This window comes from Arachis hypogaea, chromosome 1 (genome assembly GCF_003086295.3).
Source record: "Arachis hypogaea cultivar Tifrunner chromosome 1, arahy.Tifrunner.gnm2.J5K5, whole genome shotgun sequence".
NCBI lineage: Eukaryota > Viridiplantae > Streptophyta > Magnoliopsida > Fabales > Fabaceae > Arachis > Arachis hypogaea.
In genome coordinates, this window is record NC_092036.1 from 110,831,406 (window position 1) to 110,854,816 (window position 23,411).

General features: G+C 35.2%; 2 protein-coding genes and 2 long non-coding RNA genes across 4 annotated transcripts; 2 read left to right on the plus strand and 2 right to left on the minus strand.

Moving 5' to 3' along the window:
• Positions 1-1,345: 1,345 nt before the first annotated feature.
• Positions 1,346-5,857, minus strand: LOC112710067 (protein FRIGIDA-ESSENTIAL 1). Its single transcript, XM_025762165.3, has 6 exons — positions 5,231-5,857; positions 3,308-4,118; positions 3,028-3,233; positions 2,913-2,944; positions 1,697-2,827; positions 1,346-1,552 (listed from the first exon to the last, which is right to left on the minus strand). Exons 1-6 carry the CDS (start codon positions 5,619-5,621, stop codon positions 1,523-1,525), a joined length of 2,601 nt encoding a protein of 866 aa, XP_025617950.1. The 5' UTR covers positions 5,622-5,857; the 3' UTR covers positions 1,346-1,522.
• Positions 5,858-5,957: 100 nt separating this feature from the next.
• Positions 5,958-9,436, plus strand: LOC140178079 (uncharacterized). Its single transcript, XR_011870263.1, has 5 exons — positions 5,958-6,488; positions 7,648-7,877; positions 8,683-8,966; positions 9,131-9,202; positions 9,314-9,436. It is a non-coding gene; the product is annotated as an uncharacterized lncRNA (long non-coding RNA).
• A 659-nt stretch (positions 9,437-10,095) lies between these two features.
• On the plus strand, positions 10,096-11,371 carry LOC140184039 (uncharacterized). The gene is made up of 3 exons (XR_011880685.1): positions 10,096-10,430; positions 10,778-10,888; positions 10,964-11,371. It is a non-coding gene; the product is annotated as an uncharacterized lncRNA (long non-coding RNA).
• A 6,482-nt stretch (positions 11,372-17,853) lies between these two features.
• LOC112710078 (two-component response regulator-like APRR1) lies at positions 17,854-23,056 on the minus strand. The gene is made up of 7 exons (XM_025762177.3): positions 21,937-23,056; positions 21,042-21,203; positions 20,796-20,929; positions 20,344-20,508; positions 19,813-19,900; positions 19,491-19,532; positions 17,854-19,347 (listed from the first exon to the last, which is right to left on the minus strand). The coding sequence occupies exons 1-7, from the start codon at positions 22,115-22,117 to the stop codon at positions 18,392-18,394; spliced, it is 1,728 nt and encodes a 575-aa protein (XP_025617962.1). The 5' UTR covers positions 22,118-23,056; the 3' UTR covers positions 17,854-18,391.
• Between the last annotated feature and the right edge of the window lie 355 nt (positions 23,057-23,411).

Consider the following 23,411-nt stretch of genomic DNA (forward strand, 5'->3'; position numbering starts at 1 on the left):
ACGTTTTAGTCATTCATGTCCCAAATTACAGTGCAAGAACAACCCCAACCACAACTCTATGAGATGAGCAGAAGTATCAATTTGAGGATTGTGTAATAGCAAACTCGAGGATGCTTGACAGAAATCAAAGCAAAAATGACAAAACTGTAGGGGACCACAAAATTAAATGATGGGCGAAAAATACTCAACAAGCAAACCATACAGATCCAGAAGCATAAAGAATGTGCTCCACTACTCCAACTTTTTTATTGGGGTTACAGCAGGAGGTAGTAACTTGTTGAAATCATGGAAAGCACCATGAATCTTACCCAAGTAAGCAGACATGGGAATGAGTTGTTAACGACCAATGATGTTCATGAAGTTCTAAAAAACCTCATGTAAGTGTTGGGTGTCATTGGTAGAGCCTTAGCTTGTGTCCAAATGGCTTCAGAAGTGACATGCATGGAAATTTTTTTTTCAAGGGTGTTGATAGAGGTTTTGATCATATTATAGAGCTGAGAATCAACCTTAACCCACTAACGATACCTGATTTCAGCAATGTCATTAAGCATAGTGAGAGCCAAAGTTTAATGTCCCATACCAAGTTTTGTAATTGTTGTCATCTAGCTTGTCAATGGCAGAAGGGACAATGGCTAACTGATGGAGGCAGTAGGATTAGCTTTGGAGTCTGTCTTGGTGATTGCAACAGACATTTGGGAGGAACACAAAGATAAAATAGGGGTAAAAAAGGAAATTCAAGAAATGTGTTTGATAAAAAATGATCTTCTGGGGAAAGAGAACGAAATCCAAAATGCTAACACCAAGGTGACACTGACATAATCGATGGTGGAAAACACCAGCAAACAAACCCACACATGTTGGCAGAAGGGGAGACGCTTGGCAAACAATGAACTAAATGTGGAGATGAGGTGGTGCATGGTGTCGCGGTCTGTGGGGTAGTGCTATGCTTGACAAGAGTTGACGTTGCATTCAATTGCTGGATACAACCACAAGGAGGTGTCAAACTACAGCAGCAAAACAGTGCAGCAGAAGATGATCTGGCAATCAAACTGTCCATCCTGACTGCACGGACCAAATTCTATTTCTCTCTAGACTCTAGAAGAGGAAAGAAATGTTTTATGAATTCCGGGTGACTCAGCTACACAGCAAGGTCTAATTTATATAGACTAGAAGAAGCAAACATAAAAAATTACAAAATATCACAATTAACTATCATTTCCCAACAGATTTTGTATTATCTGCAGATTCTAACAATAAGTACGAAAATGTTTTAATATATCATCTAATGAAAATGAGGCATCCTTATAAACCATGAAATTCTAACATATGAAACAAACAAGTCTACTTCAGAATGCAACAAGCAAGAAAAGCATGATATATATTTCAAACAAACATCTTAGAAAATTCAAAACATTCCAAATCAACCTTTACTATGAAACAGATAGCCTCAAGCAGAAGTTTTGAATTAGTATCAGCCAAACTGATAAGAAACTGTACAACAAAGGTGTTTGGGCCTAGCATATCAAGACTTGCCAAATTTGTTGATATATCCCTGCAAATAAAAGATACTTCTATCAAATGGAAGACATCACAAAAAAATGTCAAAGTAATTCCAAAGTTGAATCATAAACAACAACGACAACAACAACAACAACAAAGATGAATCATAAACAATGTCATAGAAAAGGACACTTACATTGACCATCTTTGCAATTTTTCCTCGATACAAAGAAACATATTGCTTAGTAGCATCTATAGTGGTTGGAATTTGCTGAGGCTCTAAGGTGCTGAGTATCTTGTCAACTGATCTTTTAACTATCAAGATATGTGCATCCTTACTAAGACGGCCCTCGTGCCAAGATGGTTTTAACAACTCTTTCACCAAGTCAACAAGAGCTGCACGAAAGTGTCTCATTGCTTTGGAATCCTTCTGCACACTGCAGTCAGTCTGCAAATCGGCATCTGTATCATTAATTTTCTTATCCCTATCTACTCTCTTCTTGTGCGCTGATCCTTCACCATGATGTTTGGCATCATGTTCAGTCCATTCTCTCTCTGATTTTGTAACATCTTTCCCCATGCCGATTTTACCATTGGGGTAGTTCATACAAGTCCCTGATGTTATTTCCATTTCAGTTGCATGACAATCTTTTTCATGAGGAACCAAATTTTTGTTTGGTTGGTTCTCACCAAATCTATTATGAGAAGATACAGAACTTTTCTCATCATTAAAATCAGACATATGTTTCCCAACTACAGCTGAATCGCCATATTTCAGCACCTGTGATGAAGCCTGGATGGATGATCCATGAATTAAGAGGGAAGCTTTCAAAGACCCATCTCCTATATTTGGTATCTCAATGCTATCTCGAAGAGGGTCATACAGGTCTCCCAGAGATGATACATTCATTGACGTAATGAAAAATGATGGTCGAAATGGCACAGAAGGTTCCCAATCATAAGAACATATTTTTGATATATATGCGGCAGAGTGTATTGGAATCCTAGATGAACCAACCGACGGCAACTCCTCCCGCTCTGAGCCAGAGAAAGCAGATCTAGAGGCATTATATTCCTTGTCACTATTCAAAAGTTTCTGAGTAACAAAGCTCAACTTAGGTGAACGACTCAAAACTGCAGAAGTATATCCATTGTACATATGATGGTTTTGAGCTATACTCAATCCCTCTGCATGATTTGAACAGGATGAGAGATTTGTGTTGAAATATTTGCTTGTAAATCTACTCTCTGGAAACAAGATGTCCCTCAACTGGTACTTATTTTTTTCTTGACAAGGATGCCAGTCTGAGATTTCTTCTTGGTCATTCTGCATACACGTTATACTCAAAGGGATTCAGAAGATGCAAATATATACCTTACAGCGAAGCAGTAAGTGGTACTGGAGTACTAACCGTCCTGGTTCTTTTGATATTGTCCCTGGTACCTGCAAGAAAATATTTTCTATTTGAAATATGTTTAGAATGTAGAGTTAATGAACAACTTGAATATACAGGTGATATCACATACCTTCTTCTAATTCCAGTTCTCTCTTCTGCTTTGCTTTATCCAAGTCCCCCTGAGTCTCCTGGCCAGTATCCTTTGCAGAATCTTTTATATGAAGAAAGCTACAGGAATTACCTCTGATGCACCACCCTTTAGCAAAAAAGGCACATATAATTCCCTGGTGTTTGTTTCCATCCTTCATCTCAGTATTCGAAGACGGAACTATAGTCCTACCATCAAAAGCAGTTAATTAGAAAAACCTGATGGTTAAAATTCTACTAATTAAAAGGCATTGCTAACAGACCTTGATTTGATTTGTTTTACATCATCCTTTGATTCTACTTCCAATGGTACATTTCTTTTCAAGGAATTCTGACTGCCATTGGCACTCCCAACAAAGGCATCCGTTTGAGGAAGGCCAATAGCGATGTCTTTTCCAATGTTACTAGACAACTTGGTGGCCCCAGAATCCATATCCTTAACACCACCTAAATCAGCTTTGCTATCGTTACTTGGTTCATTGCACCCTCCAACATTGTATGTTAGTTGAACAATTCCAGTATTTGCACCATCAACATCTAAAACTTGACTTTTGCCATCATCTGCTGGGGCCAAGTCTTTAACTGATTTGGGATGACAAGAATTTGAAATTTTTGGAGTTGGGAAAACTTGTTCCTTTTTCAAAGCTAGCGTGTCAGATGAAGGAGCAGAAACAACACATGCTTTGAGAATGACACAATTCTCTTCTTTGGAACACAGACTAGGAGAAGGCTTTATTACAGGGTTTTCTGCCACGGTAGAAGCTGGCCTCAAGTCCCCCCCTAGTCCCTCAGATTTCATCTGTTGGCTGGAGTCTAAAACTTGACTTTTGCCATCTTTAGCGGAAGCAAAATCATTTACTGATTTGGGATGACTTGAAATTTCGCGTGTTGCGTGAACGTCTTCCTTTTTAAAACTTAGTTCCTCAGATGAAGGACTAGATGCTTTGAGAATGGCATGATTCTCTTCATTGGATGGCATACTAGGAGAAGACATTACTATAGGGTTTTCCGCCATAGTATAAGTTGGCCTCAAGTTCCTCTCTTGTACTTCAGATTCCATTTGTTGGCATGAATCTACAAAAGAAAATAAAAACTTAATCCAAAAATTATTTCTTTCAAAACTGGAGAATCATTTCTCCAAATTAAATATTTCATCAGACAATAGACCAAATTATGTTATCAGCCTCAACACAAACTATGAAAGTCTGTACTAAGGTATAAAACAGCTATCAGATAAAAGCACCAACAATGATATTCGACAAGAAGATTTGTGCCAAAGATGTGTCATCACAGAATTCTCATAGAGAATAGCAGCACCCTTCACAGAATTATGTTATGTTTAATACTTCCATATATTTATTGAATATTGCACAAGCCAATCAAAAATATTGGTTTGGATCCAACTCTATCTGCGCACGAATTCGCCTCGAAAAAATGTGCTTCAGCTCAAACCGGCAAGGTATACTTCTCAGCCCTAATTAGCGTAAATTTCCTCTAGGACCCATTGTTTCCTTTTCCTCTCCATTATCAAACACAAATTTCCTTATAATGAAATCAATCCGGCCCAATAACTAGCTCAAAAGGATTCGTTCAAACCAATGGAGTAACATAATAAAGATACACTTACAATTGGAATGCCAGCCACAATCAACCTTGCAGGCCACAGCATTAATGATCAAAACCACCACCACATAAAGGCCCATATAAGATACCCTCCCTGGACTGGGGAGGGCATATTCAGCTTCAGGCTGTTTGCACTGGGTTGTGTACAACAAGGTTCAGTGATCATATGCTGGGTTTTCATCACTGGAATTGAAAAATCTTTTTAGCCAGACAACTTTTTTAATTTTATTTTTGCAATACAACAGTATGAAGGAGAATGATCATGGTGAATGGAGACTGGACCTTATTCTGAAGGACCAGAATAATAAGACCTTGAGCCTAGCCTAACAAAACAACCACCAAGCCTGAGGAGCATCCACAAGAAATCTTATCCAGAACAACCCCTCCCCCAACACATAAACACACAGAGAAACCAAATAAAACAAGTAAAATCAACATCACACTTGATATAGAAACAGACATAAATCAACAGAAATATTATAGGGCATGATCATGTAAAGCAGCACCATTGCATCAAAAGTATTCAGCATAAAATTGAGAACTAATGTTGAATTGGGAAAAACCTATGCGATCGTTGTCGGCATCGGATACAGAATCTGAGGCGTAGCCTTTATCATCACCGTCGGTTTCTTCTTCTTCTTCCTCCTCTTCCTCCTCCTCCTCCTCCTCCTCCTCCTCCTCTTCTTCTTCTTCTTCTTCTTCTTCCCCTACCTCCTCTGGCTCCTCTTCTTCTTCCTCTACCTCCTCCTCTTCTTCTCCTTCTTCTACCTCTTCTTCTACCTCTTCCTCTACCTCTACCTCTACCTCTTCTTCCTCCTCTTCCTCTTCCTCTTCCTGTACATCTTCCTCTTCTTCTTCTTCCTCCTCTACCTCCTCTTCTACTTCTTCTTCTACTTCTTCTTCTTCTTCTTCCTCTGGATCGGCGTTACCTTGATCGACGGATGGGGGAGACATTGGAACGGAAAAGATGCGTCAATTATTTGATGAAGTTGGATAAGTAATCAGAATCAGAATCAGAGCAACAATTAGAAACGACAAAAGATATGGCATGCAAATGTCGTTACGAATTAAGATGCACACACTACTTCTTAAACGCCATTATAGCACGGACCTACTACGTATATCAGCTTTTTTTTTGGCAAAAAAATCTAAATAAATTGGCTCAAGTCCAACAAAAATAATTCTCAAATTAAAATGTGTGTAAATACGCACTTTTAAGACTATCAAATAGTCCAAATCATTATTGTCAAACTCGCAAGTCGTTAACTCATACGAATTTAGGTAGTAAAATCGAGTTAATTTTGACATAAACTCGTTTTTGGGTAGATTCGAATAAACTCGGTCAAACTCGTAAATTTATTCACGAGTCAGCAAATTTGCTTTGGTTAGCCTTTTTCGCCAAAACGGCACCGTTTTAGGCCAAAAAAAAGGGAAGAAAGGCAGCAACGTAATCCTAAACGGCTAAATCCCTCACTTTGCTCACATTCACTCTCTTCTCTAAACCCTCTTCGCCTTCGCATTTCGTTGTCCATCACTCACTGCCGTCCATTGTTCGCCATTCTCGAAACCACCATTCTCTCACTCTCACTCTCTCATTCGGCTCGACACTGTCTCACTCCCTAATCTGCATCGAAGAATATGGACTCGTGGAGCCTCTGTCGTCCGCCATGCTGTCGTCGCTCGTCGTGTCCTTTGCTGGACATCACGCTTCAGCCGTTCGTTCTGTCAGGTGGCAGCCCGTCGCTTGTCTGCACAGCACAGCACAGCAACATCAGTGTCAGCTGAGCCTACTCCATTCAGCCATTCAGATTCAGCCTTCAAGTATGTTTAAAAAAAATTAGTTTCTAAATTGATGCATTTGGTAGTTGTTACTTGTTAGTGTGAGTTTAATCTGTTTTGAATTGCTGCATTTTGTAATTTGTAGTTGTTACGTCTTATTTGTTAGTGTTAGTTAGCTGTTATTGAATCTGAATGTCTGAAATTCTGACATATGAATTTGTTGTTATTGAATCTGAATTTCTTCTATAGCTTTCTTTCCTGTATTCAAGAGCAGATCTTGTTACTTATTTGTATTTCTTTGTTCTTCTATTTGATGCCAAATAATTAAGCTTTACCTTCTCTAGCCATGGGAAAAAATTGTCAGGTGCTAGTATTTACTGCTTTAATTTTCTAGGAGTGTATTATGCATTGTGGTATCTTGTAGTTTTTAGTCTTGGTGTTTAGGTGTTATTTTCATTCTGTCATTTTCTATTGCTCAGCACAATGATATGCAATTAAAGTTTTTATTTTCTTTATATTGTGCACTCTGTCAACTTTAACTTATAAGTTCATAACTACAGCTCACTTGTAAAGTAGTTTTTATATCTTAAATCTGAATGTGTAGTTGTTACTTCTTACTTGTTAGTATTAGTTAATTGTTATTGAATCTGAATGTCTGAATGTCTGAAATATGAATTTATTAACTTTGTTAACAAGGATAAGTGAATAATTTTGCTTAATTATTTAGTTTGTACTTTATTAATTTGTTGATTTAGGGACAAATATATAAAATGTTTGAGAATGTTGGTTCAGGGACATGTGAATCATGATGATTCTGTTGGCCGTGTCAAACCTGAACTTGAAAGAAATTATGTTTATGATGAAGATGGTGAAGATGATGATATTGATGCCATGAAAGATGAAGATATTGGAGGATTTCAGTTTGACTTTTAGTCTATTAGAATATTTAGTTGTTGCTTTGTTGTTTTTTTTTTTTTGTTATCTTATATGAAGCTTTGATTGTGTGACTGTATGTTTTATGTTGAACTAGATGCATACTTGTGAAGAATTTGAATGTTTGTTCTAGAGTACTTGTTATAATTGTAGTATTATGTTAATTTATTATGTATTTTGATGTTGAAATTGTTAAGTTTGAATGCATATATTGAGTAAATATATATTATACCCGATATATATATTTTTTACAAAAAATTAATAACAGGTAAACTCGTACGAGTCTAGGTAAGCTCCACGAGCTTACCTAGACTTGCGATTTTGACAACCTTGGTGCGGACGTCATTATAAAAATAGTTCTTCTCCCTGGACCAAAGCTCAAAATTCAAACAACGATCAAAATCTCTCAAAATCATTGTGAAAAGTCAAAGAAGTTTCAAAGCTGAAATCGAAATCTTCACCAACAAACACTGAAAAAAAGACGAAAGATTATTGAAGGTAATATTCACTAATCTTGCAATTTTCTTACTTTTCTCTTTTTCATTCTGATTGCAAAACGCTACATAGTTATATTGCAGTTTTTTTTGTGTTATTGCATTACTGTTCTCATTATACGCTTCATTTGGTAATAACTGTGTTAGGTCGGTGTAAAAATGTTACGTAGTGTTTGTTGTATAGTTTAACCTATATTTACATGTGTTTGAGGGATTTAAATGTGGTACATGTTTGAGTTTTGCATGTTTCGAAATGAGTTTGTCTGTAGTGCTTCTAATATCATTATATTCATGTTTGTGTTTTGGTGTATTTTGTTTGTCCTTAAGTGTACTTAGCTTGTCTTTCTATGTACATCAGAATTAAAGTGTACTTAGTACTGTTGTACTCTTTATACTGTAACTAGACAACAAAATAGTGTTCTTGTACTTCTGATGTTATTATGTACATCTTTGAGTAATTTGTAACTATTTTTGTCCATTATCAAGAATTTTGTTCATCAATTTCTTATAACAAACCATAGAATTTTATTCTAGTACTTCTAGTATCATTTTATGCATGTTTGATTCAATTGCATGTCTTTTTGATCTCACATTGTATGATATCATAAAAAAATAATAATAGTGTGTTTGGTTTGTGTTTTGATGTATTTAGTTTGCCTTTCGGTGTATTAACCTTTTTTTTTTATTCCTTATAGAAAAAATGGCACCAAATGTAGCACTAAAATATAATGTAAGAATATATATATTTGAACAACTCAATCTATTTTGTATAAGTATAATTTATTTACATGATTCTCATTTATTTACAGAAAAATCATGATTTAAGATGTTCCACAAGATCACTCCATGATAAATTCCAAAACATGAACGAGGACAAGGAAGCAATTGTTCGAGAACTGGGATTTAGTGGTTTGATGCATATTCCTGCCATAAATGTGCCACATAAGCCATTAAAACAATTGGCATATTTATTTGATCTGTCCAATAATAGATTGGACACACCGTATGGTATAATCAACACCACCCAAGAAAATATAGCAGTTGCTCTTGGCTTGACTTAGCTGGTAAAATCTATTTCCAAATCTGAAAATGAGTAAGATTCTAAAACTATCATTGTAATTCTATCTTTATTTTTTTGTCAAAATTTAGCAAGTGTTTTTTTCAATTTATTTTGCAAATTTAGTAAGTTTTTTTTTTGCCAGTGTATTTTGCAAAATTTATTGTGTTCATTTGCTTAAAGATTGTTCGCTTTTCCAGAACTGAATCTAGAAAAAGAAAACAAGTTGTTGAGGACTCATTGTCACAAAAAGAAACTGAATCTGATAATGAGTAAGATTCAGAAACTATCATTGTAAATGCTATGCTTGTCAATTTTCGATGTATTTTGACAATTTTACTGTGTGTTTTTTCCTGATGATTATTTGCTTTTTCAAAATGCAGCAAAAAACTACTAGTATTTTAGAAACTTGACTTCACTCCACAAAAGCTTACTATGATCCTTCACCAACGTAAGATTCATTGTCTGAAGTTATTTCTTTGTTAAATTTTCCTTAAACTTGATGTAATTATTCTAATTTTACTGAATAATGTTTATTTTGTCCTTAGAATGCCATATGTAAATTTGGCAAGTGAAAATGATGTTGTGTTTTTAACACAGGCAAGTAATTTAAGCAGTGTAAATCAACCAATTGGTAAAATGTAATTCTTTTTTCTTACCATTTCTTTTAGGAAAAGTATAAAGAGACAATGAGAATACTAAACAATATGAACAATGAATATGTCGGATGTTCAATTCAATAGGTATGCAGATGATTATGTTGATTACTTTTAATTAGATGGTTATTTCTTTTGATTTGATTTACTCATGTACAGTTAACAATGATTGGATGTTTAATTCACTAGGTGTGCGGATGGTTATCCTAATGTTAAGGTTTAGGAGGTAATTTGGGGGTGGAGTATTTTTTTTACTTTAGTGGGTCAATTCTAGAACCCATTGTTCACATTGTTTATAAAAATCATTATCTACTTAGCAAAATCGTTTTTTTTATTCTTGTGCTATCATATTCCGCTTCTGATTTCATATATTTTTTTAGGAAAAAAAATTCTTTTAAAATTTTATGCAAGAAAAAAAAAACTACAACTATGTAAATTCTCGTACAACCGAAGTTGTGTTTTTATTAAATGCTTGTGGTGTAGTTGTGATGTGATTTTGGTGTATTTCAGTTCATGAAACAAGAAGAATCATTAAATAAACTAGTTCATGTTCAGGAAGGAATAATAAATGATAATCCTAAAAGACAAATAATTGTAATTCAAAAATAAACTCTATCTCAATCAAAACCACTGGACATTTGAGTTGTTCAACTCACTTTAAATATTCTATTTCATTGAATTAACCATTTGCTCCGGAATGTTTATGCCATATTAACTTTTTTATTTTTCTTTTTCTTAGAGTTCCACTTCAAGTATTTGCTCCTACTTCAAGCCCTTTTTAAACTCAACAAACTGTTGCAACATCACCTGGAGAGGAAGATATAAAAGAAGAAATTATTAATGCGTAAGTATTACTTAAATTCCTTTCTAAAAGTTTCAGTGTATTTGGTTTGTATTTCAATGTATTTCTTGTTATTTGAGGTGTGTTTGGTATTGTTGTCTTCTTTTTGTTGTAACTAAGCAAAATAATATTAATTTTGTCCAATTTGAGGGACCTTATTAATGCATTTGTTGTAACTAGCCTATAAAAATTTGTTGTAATACTTTTGCTGTCATTTTATACTTATTTTATTGAGTTGCATATCTTTTTAAATTTTGGTATATTTTGGTTTGTATTTCTGTGTATTTTATGTGAATTGAAGTGCACTTAATTTAATTGTATTAATTAATTTTTTTTCTGTAATCCTGAAGTTCCCCACAACCTTAACAAGCTACTGCAAAGCCTTCAACAAAGGAATTAATTGAAGAAGAACTTCAACAACCACAATAAGAATCCCATGAAGAAGTAGTTCTTACTAATGTGTAAGTTCTTTTTCTTAAAATTCTTTTTTAATATTTTTTGTGTAATCTTAAGATATTTTATATGTCACCATGCAGTCATTCTCTTCCTCAAATAGTAACTAATGCAATAATGGTGATTGCCAACGTTGCATTGAAGAATGATTTTTCTACACCATCATTTAGCTTTGGCTTTACTCAATCACGTGAGAAGGCTACACTTTCTCAAGAGGATGAACCACAAGCTATTCAAGAAAAATCTCAAGAAGAGGCTACACTTCTATCGTGATATAATTTCTCACATCTTTTTTAATAAAACTTAATTCATGATGACCCCTTACTGTTGCGATAAATTATTGGTAAGTTTCGCTAGGTCTGATTCCACCTTCCTCATTTTTTCTCTATTGTACGTCGCATAGACATGCTTAATTACTTGCGTTGTTTAAGCATTTCTGCTTGATTTGGACAGCATGGATGTAAATGATGCAACACAATCTTTAAAATGATCTAAACACCAATATCCTTCAATATCTATTAACAATATATTAAAACAGAATATAATATAGTCTCTAGATGCATTTTTAACCTCCATAGTTTCTATCATGATGCCGCTTAGGATTTGGTGGCTCTAGATTCATTCTTAGACTTTTACTTTTTTTTTTCTTCAACTACAATAAAAAAAACAAAAAGAAACTATGAAAATCATCATGAAACCTCCCATTAAAATTATAAAACGTTACAAGAAATAAAATTCAATGTAAATCAATGTAATAATTTCACCTTAAACTCCCATTAAATTTTTGAAATGTTACACCTTAAAAAATTCAATGTACAATTATCATATCCTACATTGATCTTAAGGTCATATTACAATAAAAAAAAAACCAATTCTTAAGATTTTACTAAAATTATCAAATGTTACAAGAAATCAAAATTATATGTACCAATTCTTTTAAGATTTTACAAAAAAAAAAGAATAATTAACATATTCTAACTATAATTAAAAATAACATAATTATATATTATGTAATAAGAAATTACAACGGTAACTATAATGGACACAAATAATAAATAACAATATAAATATATGTGTATTTAAATACATATTTTTTATTTTTGTAGTCTTATTGTGTTTATTCTTATTTTTTTTAAAAAAATATGAAAGGCAGCTTTCATATTCATTCATAACTTCTTAGATTTCTAACATGATGTCATGTCAGACAAAAGTTAGAATAATCAATTTACTTTAAATATAATTAAAAATAATATAATTATATATTATGTAATAAGATATTACAACGACAACTATAATGGTCACAAATACCAAGGAACAATATAAATATATGTATATAAATTAATTTTTATTTTTGTAGTCTTATTGTATTTTATTCTTTTTTCTTAAAAAAAATGAAAATTAGCTTTCAAGATTCATTATTAGTTTTTTAGGTTTCTAACATGATGTCATATTAGCTTAAGTAGCTCAAGATTCATTCTTAGCCTCTTAAGTTTCTATTTTCTATCATTTATCTTTATATTATATCATAGGATTCTTATTATAAAATTTTTTTTAACCTTAACTTTTCATATTCTCTTATACTTTATTTTTATGTAGGTTATATATTGCTTTTAATGTTAATGTTAATTCTTTTTAATAGGTATAAATTTGATTAAAATCTAATTTTTTCTCTTCTCCTTTCATATTCATCCCTCATTCTTATATTTATTATATAAATTAATATTTACTTCACACATTTTCTTTCTCCTCATATAAACGCATCACTTTCTCTTCCTCCTCCTCCGTCTTCATTCTTACTAATTTTTTGCACAACTGAAATTTGGTTGATGAGCATAGTTTTTATTTTTATTTTTTAAATTTGCCAAACATATGTAGTAGTTCATTGTGTGATTGTATTCATTAATTTTTCTACTTTTTTGTGTAATAAGTTATATAGTATATTTGTCACCTATATATCACTTCCTTTTTTCAATAATTTATATTTTCTTTAAATATCTTTTAGTTGTAATAATATTATTAAAAATACATGTTGTTATGATTCATGAAGATTAAAATTATAAAATTAAATGTCCTTTTTAATTATGAAAATATTAATAATATTCATACTTATATTTTATCTAATAGTTTTATCATTGTATTATAGTATTTAATAATATTAATAATAGTATTTCAATAGTATTCAATCAATAGGTAGGGATGGCAACAAGTCCTCATGGGGTGGGAACATGTCCTCCGGCCCCAATATCTGTCCTCGTTCCCGCCTCGTTCCACGACGGGTAACGAGACCCTGTATCCGCCGGAGACCTAGGTCTCCGTGGATATTCGCAGATTTTTATAAAAACTAATAAAAATTGAAAAAAAAGAAAAAACTAAAGAAAATCCTCAATTGTCATTACAAACATAATTTTCATTGTCTTTAAACACTTAAATAGCAATAACAACAAACATAAACATCCAAATATATCTATAAACAACCAAATATTACATAAATAACCAAACAAAGTTCATCACATTGTAAAAACATAATTCTCAATCCTCCTTTAATCCCGTAATGGTAGTGATGGTAGATTCCAACTTACTTGAATCCTACATCGAAAAGAAACAATTTAAAGTTAAAATCATATAATAACTCAATAAGTCAACAATATCGAAACATAGTGTTATATATAATTTAATAGTTTACTTACATCAACATCTCCTTCAATATTATGAATTGTGTAACATCTCCTTCAAAAATATAAATTATACTTAACCTAACTCACAAAAAATATAATAAATCCTTTAAAATCAAAGCAAACAATGAAGATTTCAGAGTTTTGTGACTTACCCAACGGAGAAGAGGCGACGGCCGGCGACCACGAGAAGACACGAAGAGGCATCCAGATGACGCGACCAGATGACATGGACAACGACGAGAGGATGCAACCAAATGATGCAGATGAACACATGTAAAATCTGAGAAATTAGTAAATGACTAGCCAATAAATTAATTATTAATCTAAGAAATTAGAAAATAAAATTTTATAGTTTAATGAGGTAAAGCTAATTAAAATAAGAATTTTAACACTAATTTCAAAAAAATTTGCCCAAAATTGGGCCGAACGGACCGAACCGGGCAAACCGGATCCGTATTGGAACCAAAGCCCAACTTAACTCATTAAAACACATGAGCTTCAGCTCATTCTCCTCCTACTCAAAGAGAAACACGCTGAGCATGAAAAGGGGAAGAAGAAGATTGATTCCAAACCCTTGTTCCTCATTTAAATTGCTATATCTTCCAATCTGGAGCTCCGATCGTTGTACTGTTTGCGGCTACACGTCCACCACGTCGAGCTCTACAAAGCCCAATACTCCATTAGGTAAGAAAACCACATTTTTAATTCCAATTTCACCTCCCATAATTTTGAAATTTTTCATGTTGTGAGGTATTGAGATCTTTGAATTTTGATGTTATAAGATCCGATTAGCTTGAGAAATTAGTGGGTTTTTGTTAGCTTGAGACACAGTGAAGGTAAGAAATCCCCCAAAACCTAGTAAATCCCTTGAGTATATGTGTTGGGTATTGATATTTGGTATATAAATGTGATAATATATGTTAGGTAGTGTATATGTGATATTGGAACTCATTTGAAGAGATTGGAAGCCTGTTTGAGGCTTAGGTGATAAGGTTTTGGTATTGGAGGCTTGTGACCTCGTCAATTTGGGTGTTTTTGGCCTAGGAGAGAAATCGGCCAAGGTATAGTTTTGGTTTCTTGTATTTAATATATAATGTTTTGTGAAAACTTAAACTAGATGACCATGGATAAGTTGAATCATGACTTTGGAACATGTTTAGTAATTTTAATGGACATTAAGTGGATATTTGATGATGTTTGAAGGGATTAATGATTCATGATTGTGGATGTGGGTTTTGTTGATGAAAAAGGATTGATGAATGATGTTTTGGTTGATGATAAATGGCAATGATGATTAAGGATATATATTAGTGTTGAATGATTGGTAATTATATTGGTATAATTGAAAATCTTGGATTGAAGTAATTTACATTGAGGTGAGGTCGGTTGTGGTAGAATGTGGGTTGTGGTGGCTCTTCTTGGCATGTTTTGGTGTAGGGTTTAGTTGTATTCATGTGAGCAATGAGTTGTGTTTTGTGAAAATAGAGGTTTGGAAGATTTTGTGAAAATATGATTTTTTGCCGAATTTTGACGAGCTATAACTCGGCTTCCAGACCCCCAAATTGTTTCAAACTTATTTCATATAAAAATTGGGTCCATGAAATTTATGCCGTTTGAAGAACGGATGAAAAATGTTTTAAAACAAAAAAATTATGTGCGTCGAAAGTTCGGAGTGCAAAACTGAAAATTCTGCAACATTCAACATTTTTGCTATTCTGCATAGCTTGCGTACGCGACCACTGTACCTGACATGACCAACCTATTCGGGTTGGGCATCTCGCGTACCCGAGGAAGGAAAAATGTACGCCCACGTATACGCGTGACATTTCAGTAATGCACTCCCACGCGTACGCGTGGTCCACGCGTACGTGTGACCCCTGTTTTCAGCAAATGGGATTTTAGTGTTTTAAACATTATTTTAAGCCTCTAAACCTCTATTTCCACTCTTTCAACCCTAGATCTTAGTAATAGGTGTAGTAATGAGATAAAGTTAGGGGAAATGAGGTATCTTGGGGGTGAAGTAAGATTGGAAAGTGATGATTTATATATGAAAAATGTGAATACATGAAGTATGTGTGATGCCATAGCTATGATAAATGGTTGTGAAATGATTACGAATGATTATGAATGAATGTGATAATTGAGGCCTGATTGATATTTGTTGATGATGAGAATGTATGAGTTTCTCTTTGTTGTAAGGTGTGTCGGGTACTATATCCCATGAGTGTGACGGGCACTATATCCCGAGAGTGTGGTGGGCGCTATATCCCAAGAGTGTGGGAGCACTTTACCCTGGGAAGTGTGTCGGGTATTATATCCCATGAGTGTGAGGGGCACTATATCCCGAGAGCGTGGCGGGCATTATATCCCAAAAGTGTGGGAACACTTTGTCCCTGAAAATGTGACGGGCACTATATCCCATGAGTGTGATGGGCACTATATCCCAAGAGTGTGGATGTATGTCAGAGAGATGATATCCGGGTTAGCTACCAGGTGTGTTGGGTTATGGCAAAGTAACTAACACGTGAGACATTCATCATATGCATATGTGTGTTTTGTTTGTTGGTGTATTAATTGGGCTTGCCTATGTGATTACATTGCTTACCTACTATATTTGCTACCTGCTGTATCTGTATTCTATTTGTGTTTGCTTTGTTTTCTTTGGTTGTTTATGTGGATCTATTGTGTTTGGAAGATGGTGGAGGAAAGGGAAGTAATTGAGGGTTTTAGTTAGAATTCGGCTAAGTATAAGAACCTTAGAGAACCACTCAGATTTTATGGTTTCTATTTTAGTTCTCTAAGCATTATAATTTGAATGTCGAAGTTCTAGAATTGCCTCTGGCTTTTCCGAGACCTTATATCTTATGTATGCAGCACCTTTACCATGCTGAGAACCCCTGGTTCTCATTCCATACGATATTGTTATTTTTCAGATGCAGGTCGAGAGGCACCTCGCTAGGCGTCAGGAGTTCTATAGCGAAGGGATCACTTTGGGACTCTGTTTTGTGTACTTTTATATATGACAATATGTATATAACTCTCCTAGCAGCTTGTTTTACTTTTGTACTTCTTAGAGGTGTATGGAGAACTAGGACCTCTTTTGTGTATTTTGGGCTCTGGTTTTGTGTGTGTGTGTGTGTGTCTATATATAATATATCAGCCAGCCTTAGCTTCGCAGGCTGAGTTAGGAGCTTGGTATTCTGTACTCTTGACCCTCTACTCTTGTTTTCCTATGTATATATGTTAGTGAACCTTAGTTTTCTTCGTACGCAAGTAATCCTTATTCTTGAGCGTTGCGCTTTTAATTTTGTGATTTTGTTTTACCAATTCTTCAAGGCTCCTCGTATATTACATTCTTTCTACAATCATATGTATATGTATTTATAATTTATTTTTAGAGGTCATAGCGTCTCGCCACCTCTATTTTACATCCTAGGTGTAAAGCTCTGTATAGTAGGGTGTTACAACATGCCTTCGTGGGAAGAAGCAACGACGGCAAAGACGACGGACTCCCTGTTGCAGTGTGTCGGTGTGCGTGACGTGGCAGCGACATGATTGAGATCCACAATGTGTGAGAGACTGAGAGGTAGCGGTGAGTAAGACGGACTAAGGGGATGAGAGAGTGGGAGATAGCGGTAAAGGACTGAGGAGGTGGGAGCCTGGGAGGTGGCCGTCCGTGGGTGGTTCACCCGCCCTAAGAGGAAGAGGACAGGGTGAGTCTGCAAGAAGATGGGGTTTGGGGCTTTAGAGTTTAGAACTGATGAGGGATTTAGGGTTTGAGAATTGTGAAGGACTGAAGGTAACAATGACTAGGTTTCCACCTCCCCTCATTGTTTCCACCCGCCCCCGCCCCATTTATTATACGGGGCCCCGCCCCCCGTCCCCGCGAGTAGAAAACTCTCCCCATATACGCCCCTCGGCGGGTAAATCCCCGCAGATACCCTCCCTGCTGAGGGTTTTTGCCATCCCTATCAATAGGACTGAAGATGTAAGAAACACTCCTAGAAAAATACTTATTACAAACGGATATTTCCGACAAATTTTATCTCACGAAAATACAGACAGATTTCCTTCTTTCTTTATATTCATATATATGAGGATACCATTTATTTACCTCTCTTATTCAATCCATTTCCTTTATCTTTTTACATACACTAGACAAGTGACCACTTTTTACATCAAATTTGTGATTAATAGATGAGATATTAGTTATCGTGAAAAGATGCTTCCACAGTCACATTTGTACTCACCAAAACTAATTCTATTCTTGTGTACTCAACTTCAGACAGAGACCAATATGTTAGAAAATTATATAAATATTATCCCTCGTTCAAATAAGTGTGACCCAATAGTGTACATAAGAAAATTAGGGAGGATAAATGCTTTTAGTGGTCCTGAATTTGGTTTGACAGTAGAATCTTTAGACAATACAACACTATGGATTATGGAGTGCGCAAACATTAAGCTGTCCAACATTTTTCTCCATAAACATAAGCAACCACAACCTGCTTCAAACAGTTTCAATTACACCACCGATGCTTTTAACTGCATTGAACAGAACCACCAATATACCTTTGAGAAGGGCTCAGTAAGATTGATCATTCGAGGAAGTGATATTCTGAGAAAAACTGAGCAAGGGCATGTGATGTGCAACTGTGCATTATAATTGGATCAGCATCCCTGATGTATCAACAGCACATCTCACCAAATTAATGCTGATGCAATAAGTTTACCACCAAAGCAAGGAACAGCAGCTGGTCCTCGAATCGGACCATTTGAACTCAAGATGGAATTGTGGCCCCTTCACCCTGTGGTCGAAGAAGCTTCTCAACATTCTCATGCATCCTCAGGAGAGGAATCATTTGCTACATGGTTGTCTTCTTCCTCCTCATCGTCATCTTCGTCATCATAATCAGTGGAGGCAGGGTGTCCATTGAGATCCACATTGACACCATTCAACTTTCTGACAAATTGTCCCCTAACACGGGGCCGCCTTTCAGCCAGTCGTTTCCTATTGACATACCTAATTTTCTTATCAAAACAACGTTCTTTCCTTTTCTGTCTAAACTTCATTAACGCCGCTTCTCTTCTATCAACTTTGCTTAATTTCACCTCTGATGAACTCGAACCTCCTAATTGTTGCCATGAATGATTCGCAGGAATCTGACCAGGCTGTAAGCATATACCCATTGGATAATATGGAAAGGACGTCATCCCGTTTGGATGAGGAGGGCAGTGGGGAAGATGATTGTATTGTGCAATCATAGACGAACTAGTATGATTCTGTAGCTCCTGCATATTCTTTTGATACAGTTGTGCTGATGATGGCATCATAACATGATTAACAACTCCTGACATATAATATGGATAAGCATGGTGAGCATTCATGCTAGATGCATCAGGCTCGGAACCATGGCTTCCATTTCTTGGATGCACCACACCCTGACGATGCTCTTCCTTGTGATGCTTTTGCTGTGAAACTTCCATTGATGCAGGAGGAGTGCAAGATCTCTCAATAGAAAAAGAATCAGGTATACTATTGCTGCTGGGTAAGTCCTCTTGTGAATGGCTTTCAAGTGTCTCTCCATTCTCATGTCTTTGAAGGTTACCCTTCTCTTGAGCACATGCTTGATCCATGTCTTCCATTCTCACTTGTTTAGTAGCATTCTTGTCAAGATGAACAATCTCTTCAATGTTGCTCCTTATTGTTGTTGCTGCTTTGACATAAGTGAAGAAGGCTGATGATTCTCCTATCCTTAGTTCACTCTTCTTTGGAGCAGATGAAAAATAACCTACAAATTTTTGGTAGAGCAAATAGAAAAGAATAAAAAAGAAATCGAGTGTACTCACATAGGCAACATCAGGAACTCAAACATTCCTTTTAGACTGACGTCATTTTCGTAATGGAAAAGAAAATGTGGAGAGCATAACCTACCCTCAGTAATATTGTTGTATGATTGATGCTGCCCCTGAGCACCTGTGCAATAACAAGTAATAATGAAGTATTGCCATTTGTCTTCCTCAATTTTCTTGAAATTGAACAACATAAATAGACCAAAAAAAGAAGAGAAAGAAAGATAATATAGACTAATTGTGCCATATTATGGCATTCAAACAAGTTGTCCTATACGAAGTAACCACTTCCTCATTCCATCGAGTAATTTTATTACCTCATTATTGATACTATGCAAAATTATTTAGGATATAAATTCAGATACAGTCTAGGGAAATAGCAGTTGAAGAAAAAAGAAGCATACCTGTTCGGCGATCACTAATTCCAGGCACATCAGGCGACACCAAAGAATTAGGATGCTCCTCAACAACAATATCCATGGCAACAGTAGCCTGAAAAGTATAAATGATAGACATAAATTATAACCCTCTGACCTGCAGTTGCTAGCATAAATATGGTAAACTCATATCTTGATTTTCAAACACCTTTAGCTGGCACAACAGTTAAGAGCGCACACAGTATAATTGAAAGAAAAAAAATTGAAACTTCCTCTATATCATCAAATGAAAAATATTTTGGTTAATATTTACTGATAAAAGTGCGGTGCATAAGAAAAGAGAGGGGAGTTAAGGGGAAACTTTGTTTTTAACAAGTAGTTTGAAAACATTTCTAGTCGATATGAATAATAAGATGCATTCAAATATCAGATTATATGCTTTGATGGGTAGAATAGTTTGCAAAGAAAGCTAAATGTTGATTGAACTCCTTCACTATGGTGAACCCCCACTACTTCCTTTACTCATTTATTACTTATGACTGCTTTTCTGACATTTACCTCTTGTTGTTGGATAGATATTCCTGCCTCTGGATTACTGCTTCTTTTGGACTTATCATCTGTGTCATCAGAAAATAAGGTGGTACTGTTTGTATTTGCATCGCTCGGGTCAGACACTACCAGGTCGAAGTCATAATTCAAGATGTTGTTCTCTACAAGTCCAAGCTGCCACCATAGACATTAAAAAAAAAATGATTTCAAGGTGACTTCGACAAGATCTAAGCTGTTAGCTGTGAATTGAAAATTTTGAGAAAAGTGCCATATGCAAGATAGAGATGCTCATGCACATGAACAGCAAAACATCAGGCTAATTTGAAGGGGAGATGTCTAGCTTATCAATATCTATCAATTTATTGTTATTATATGTAAAGTATTTGCATATAATATCTCCTGTTAAATCAAAGGGAGAGGCTACCCCAACATTCATAAATATGAAGTTGGGCGATACATACCATGCGTCTCCTTCTCCACATGTGCGTCCACAAATTTAATAGTTCATTAGTGCGTAAAGGCTTAACTAGATAGTCTGCTGCTCCAAGTTTCAAGCACTTAACAACAATGGATACCTCATCTTGTGCAGACATCACTTAACCAAAAAAGAAATTCCAACACAACAATGAGGAACAGAACAAAATTTTTCTAAAATAAAGAGTTTTACAGGTTCCTTAGGAAAATGGAAAATGAAGAACCAAACTTACTTATAACAGGAATTCGGCGCAATTCTTTGTCGCGTGCTATGTACTTAAGCATCTTCATGCCCTTTTTTATTGGAAGGTCGACTTCAGCTAGTATGATGTCTATATATTGTCGCTCTGCATTCAGTGCGTCAATTACTTGCCTTGCTGACTTTACAGAAACAACTGTGGAGCGCCAAAGTTCTTGTGTTAAAATATCTCAAAATAGCAAGTCAAGAACTGCCAAAGCTTTAAATCATATAATCAAAACTGTAACCCCACACCAAGAATAAAAAAAAAAGCAACAAGACCATCACACTTATAGAAGTTAACAAGGAAGAAGGTGGGTGAACTTAGGAGTGGAGAGTCTTGCACACTTCAATACATTTGAGATCTGAGTCTTAAAAGAGAAATTTGGACCTCAAAAGTCAAAACCAAAATCACCCAAGGAAAATCTACACTGTATGTCATGTTTGTAACAGTTGCAACAAGCAACTCCCTCATAGAGGTTTGATTATGTGCATCTTATGGCAGCTGAAACTCCTCTTGGCATCAAATGGAACCCAAATATAAGAACAAAAGCATGACAACTTTTTAAGTTGAATAGATATTGTTACTCAGAACCATAGAAGTAACTCAATAACAATGAGATCAGAATCTAAGTTTGCATCTAAAGTAACAACTGTAAATTGTCCCCTCATGTTGTTGCCAACCTACAAAACCAGGGTTAATTATCTCTCATCTAAACCCCATCAAACTCAAGTTTGTAAGCATGTAAGGATCCACAAAAACACCTCTCTAGCAAATAAAATAGAATCTAAGAACAATAACATGAGCAAACCAAGTTCTAGTAATCACAAAGCAGATACAAACAATTCACTCCATACATAGAAAAGGGAGAAAAACACATAATTCGTACCTTGATAAGAGCATCGAATTAGAAGAGTAAAAACCTCTTCGGAACTCTTGGAATCGTTATCACACAACAAAATCCTAACTTTGCTTCTGTCAATGAAGCCATCACCGCCACTCTTACTGTTATTACCTCCAACACCGTTGTTATTACTCTCTTTGTTCAAATTCAGCTCCTCCCTCTCCATCTCACGGGAAAAAAGAAACACGAAAAAGAGAAAAACTTTATGCTAAAGTTGAGAAATTTGAACACTAAAGAACCTCCACAGAAACCCTTCTTCCGAAAACCCAAATTATGACAGTCACAATCAATGGATCAAATTCAAAACCAAAATCCATCATATACTACAGCAAAATCTTATCCATTTTTTCCTTTAGGTTTATCGAGGTTAACCCCTATTCACCAGATGGGAAATTCTATAATACACCGGACACTGATCGGACGGTGGAGATCGAGCCGACGTGGTACGGAAATTGGATGGACAGAAGAACAGGGCGCACGTTAGCAGAACTATCCAACAAAGGCTTTCAACGTTTTTATTGAAGATTAAAAAGTCGGATTAAAAATGAAATTGGAAAAATGAGAATCCTAAATCGTAAAAGACGCTTTTGTTGTGTTTGTGTGTGATTGCTATCTCAGGTTGAGGAAGAAAAAGAAAAGAAACAACCAAAAACTGCAATGGGGTCAGAGGACGCTGGTGTAGGCTAAAGTGCGCCGGGGGCATATGATAAGTGGGAAAAGGGAGGTGGGTGACGTGGAAAGAGTGGGAGAGAAAAAGTGAAAGGAAAAATGAGAAAAAGGGAAAGATATGAGTGGGTGTGGATAGTTTGGTAGAGATAGAGAGATGGCCACGTCACCCCTAAAAGATCTTTCTCTCTGAAACCACCAAAATATCCCAATCTCTCTCTCTCTGTCTATCACTCAAAATTGATGCAGGATGCTCTATTTTCAAACCCAAAATACTTTTGGCCATCAAAATCAAGAGTCCTTCCTTGTGCAGTTCCAACCAATTACCAAGCCATGCTTTGACACATGTTATTGCCACTTGACAAATGCCTTTCTTTTTTCTTTTTTCTATTCATGTATCTCATCACAATTTTTTATAAAACAAATTGGGTTTTTCGTTAGTGATTAGTTTTTGTGGTTGATTTTTTTTTATGGAAAAAATTTTGGTATTTTTTTAGGAAATAGGATTATTTAGTATAATCACATATGGGTAGATTTTGTAGAAGAGAAATCAACACATGGAGGGCGTGTTGCAACACGTAAGGAGCGTGTTAGACATATGACTGACCAATACGTGGGGAGTATGTTGGACACGTAGTAACATATTGGTCACCACGTGAAGAGCATATTGAACTAAAATATGAGGTATCAATTTTTTATATGAGGGCATATTGAATAATTTACACAATACTATAATATACTTTAAATATCAATATTCAACTAAAATACTATCTCTCTTTCCATATTAAAAATAA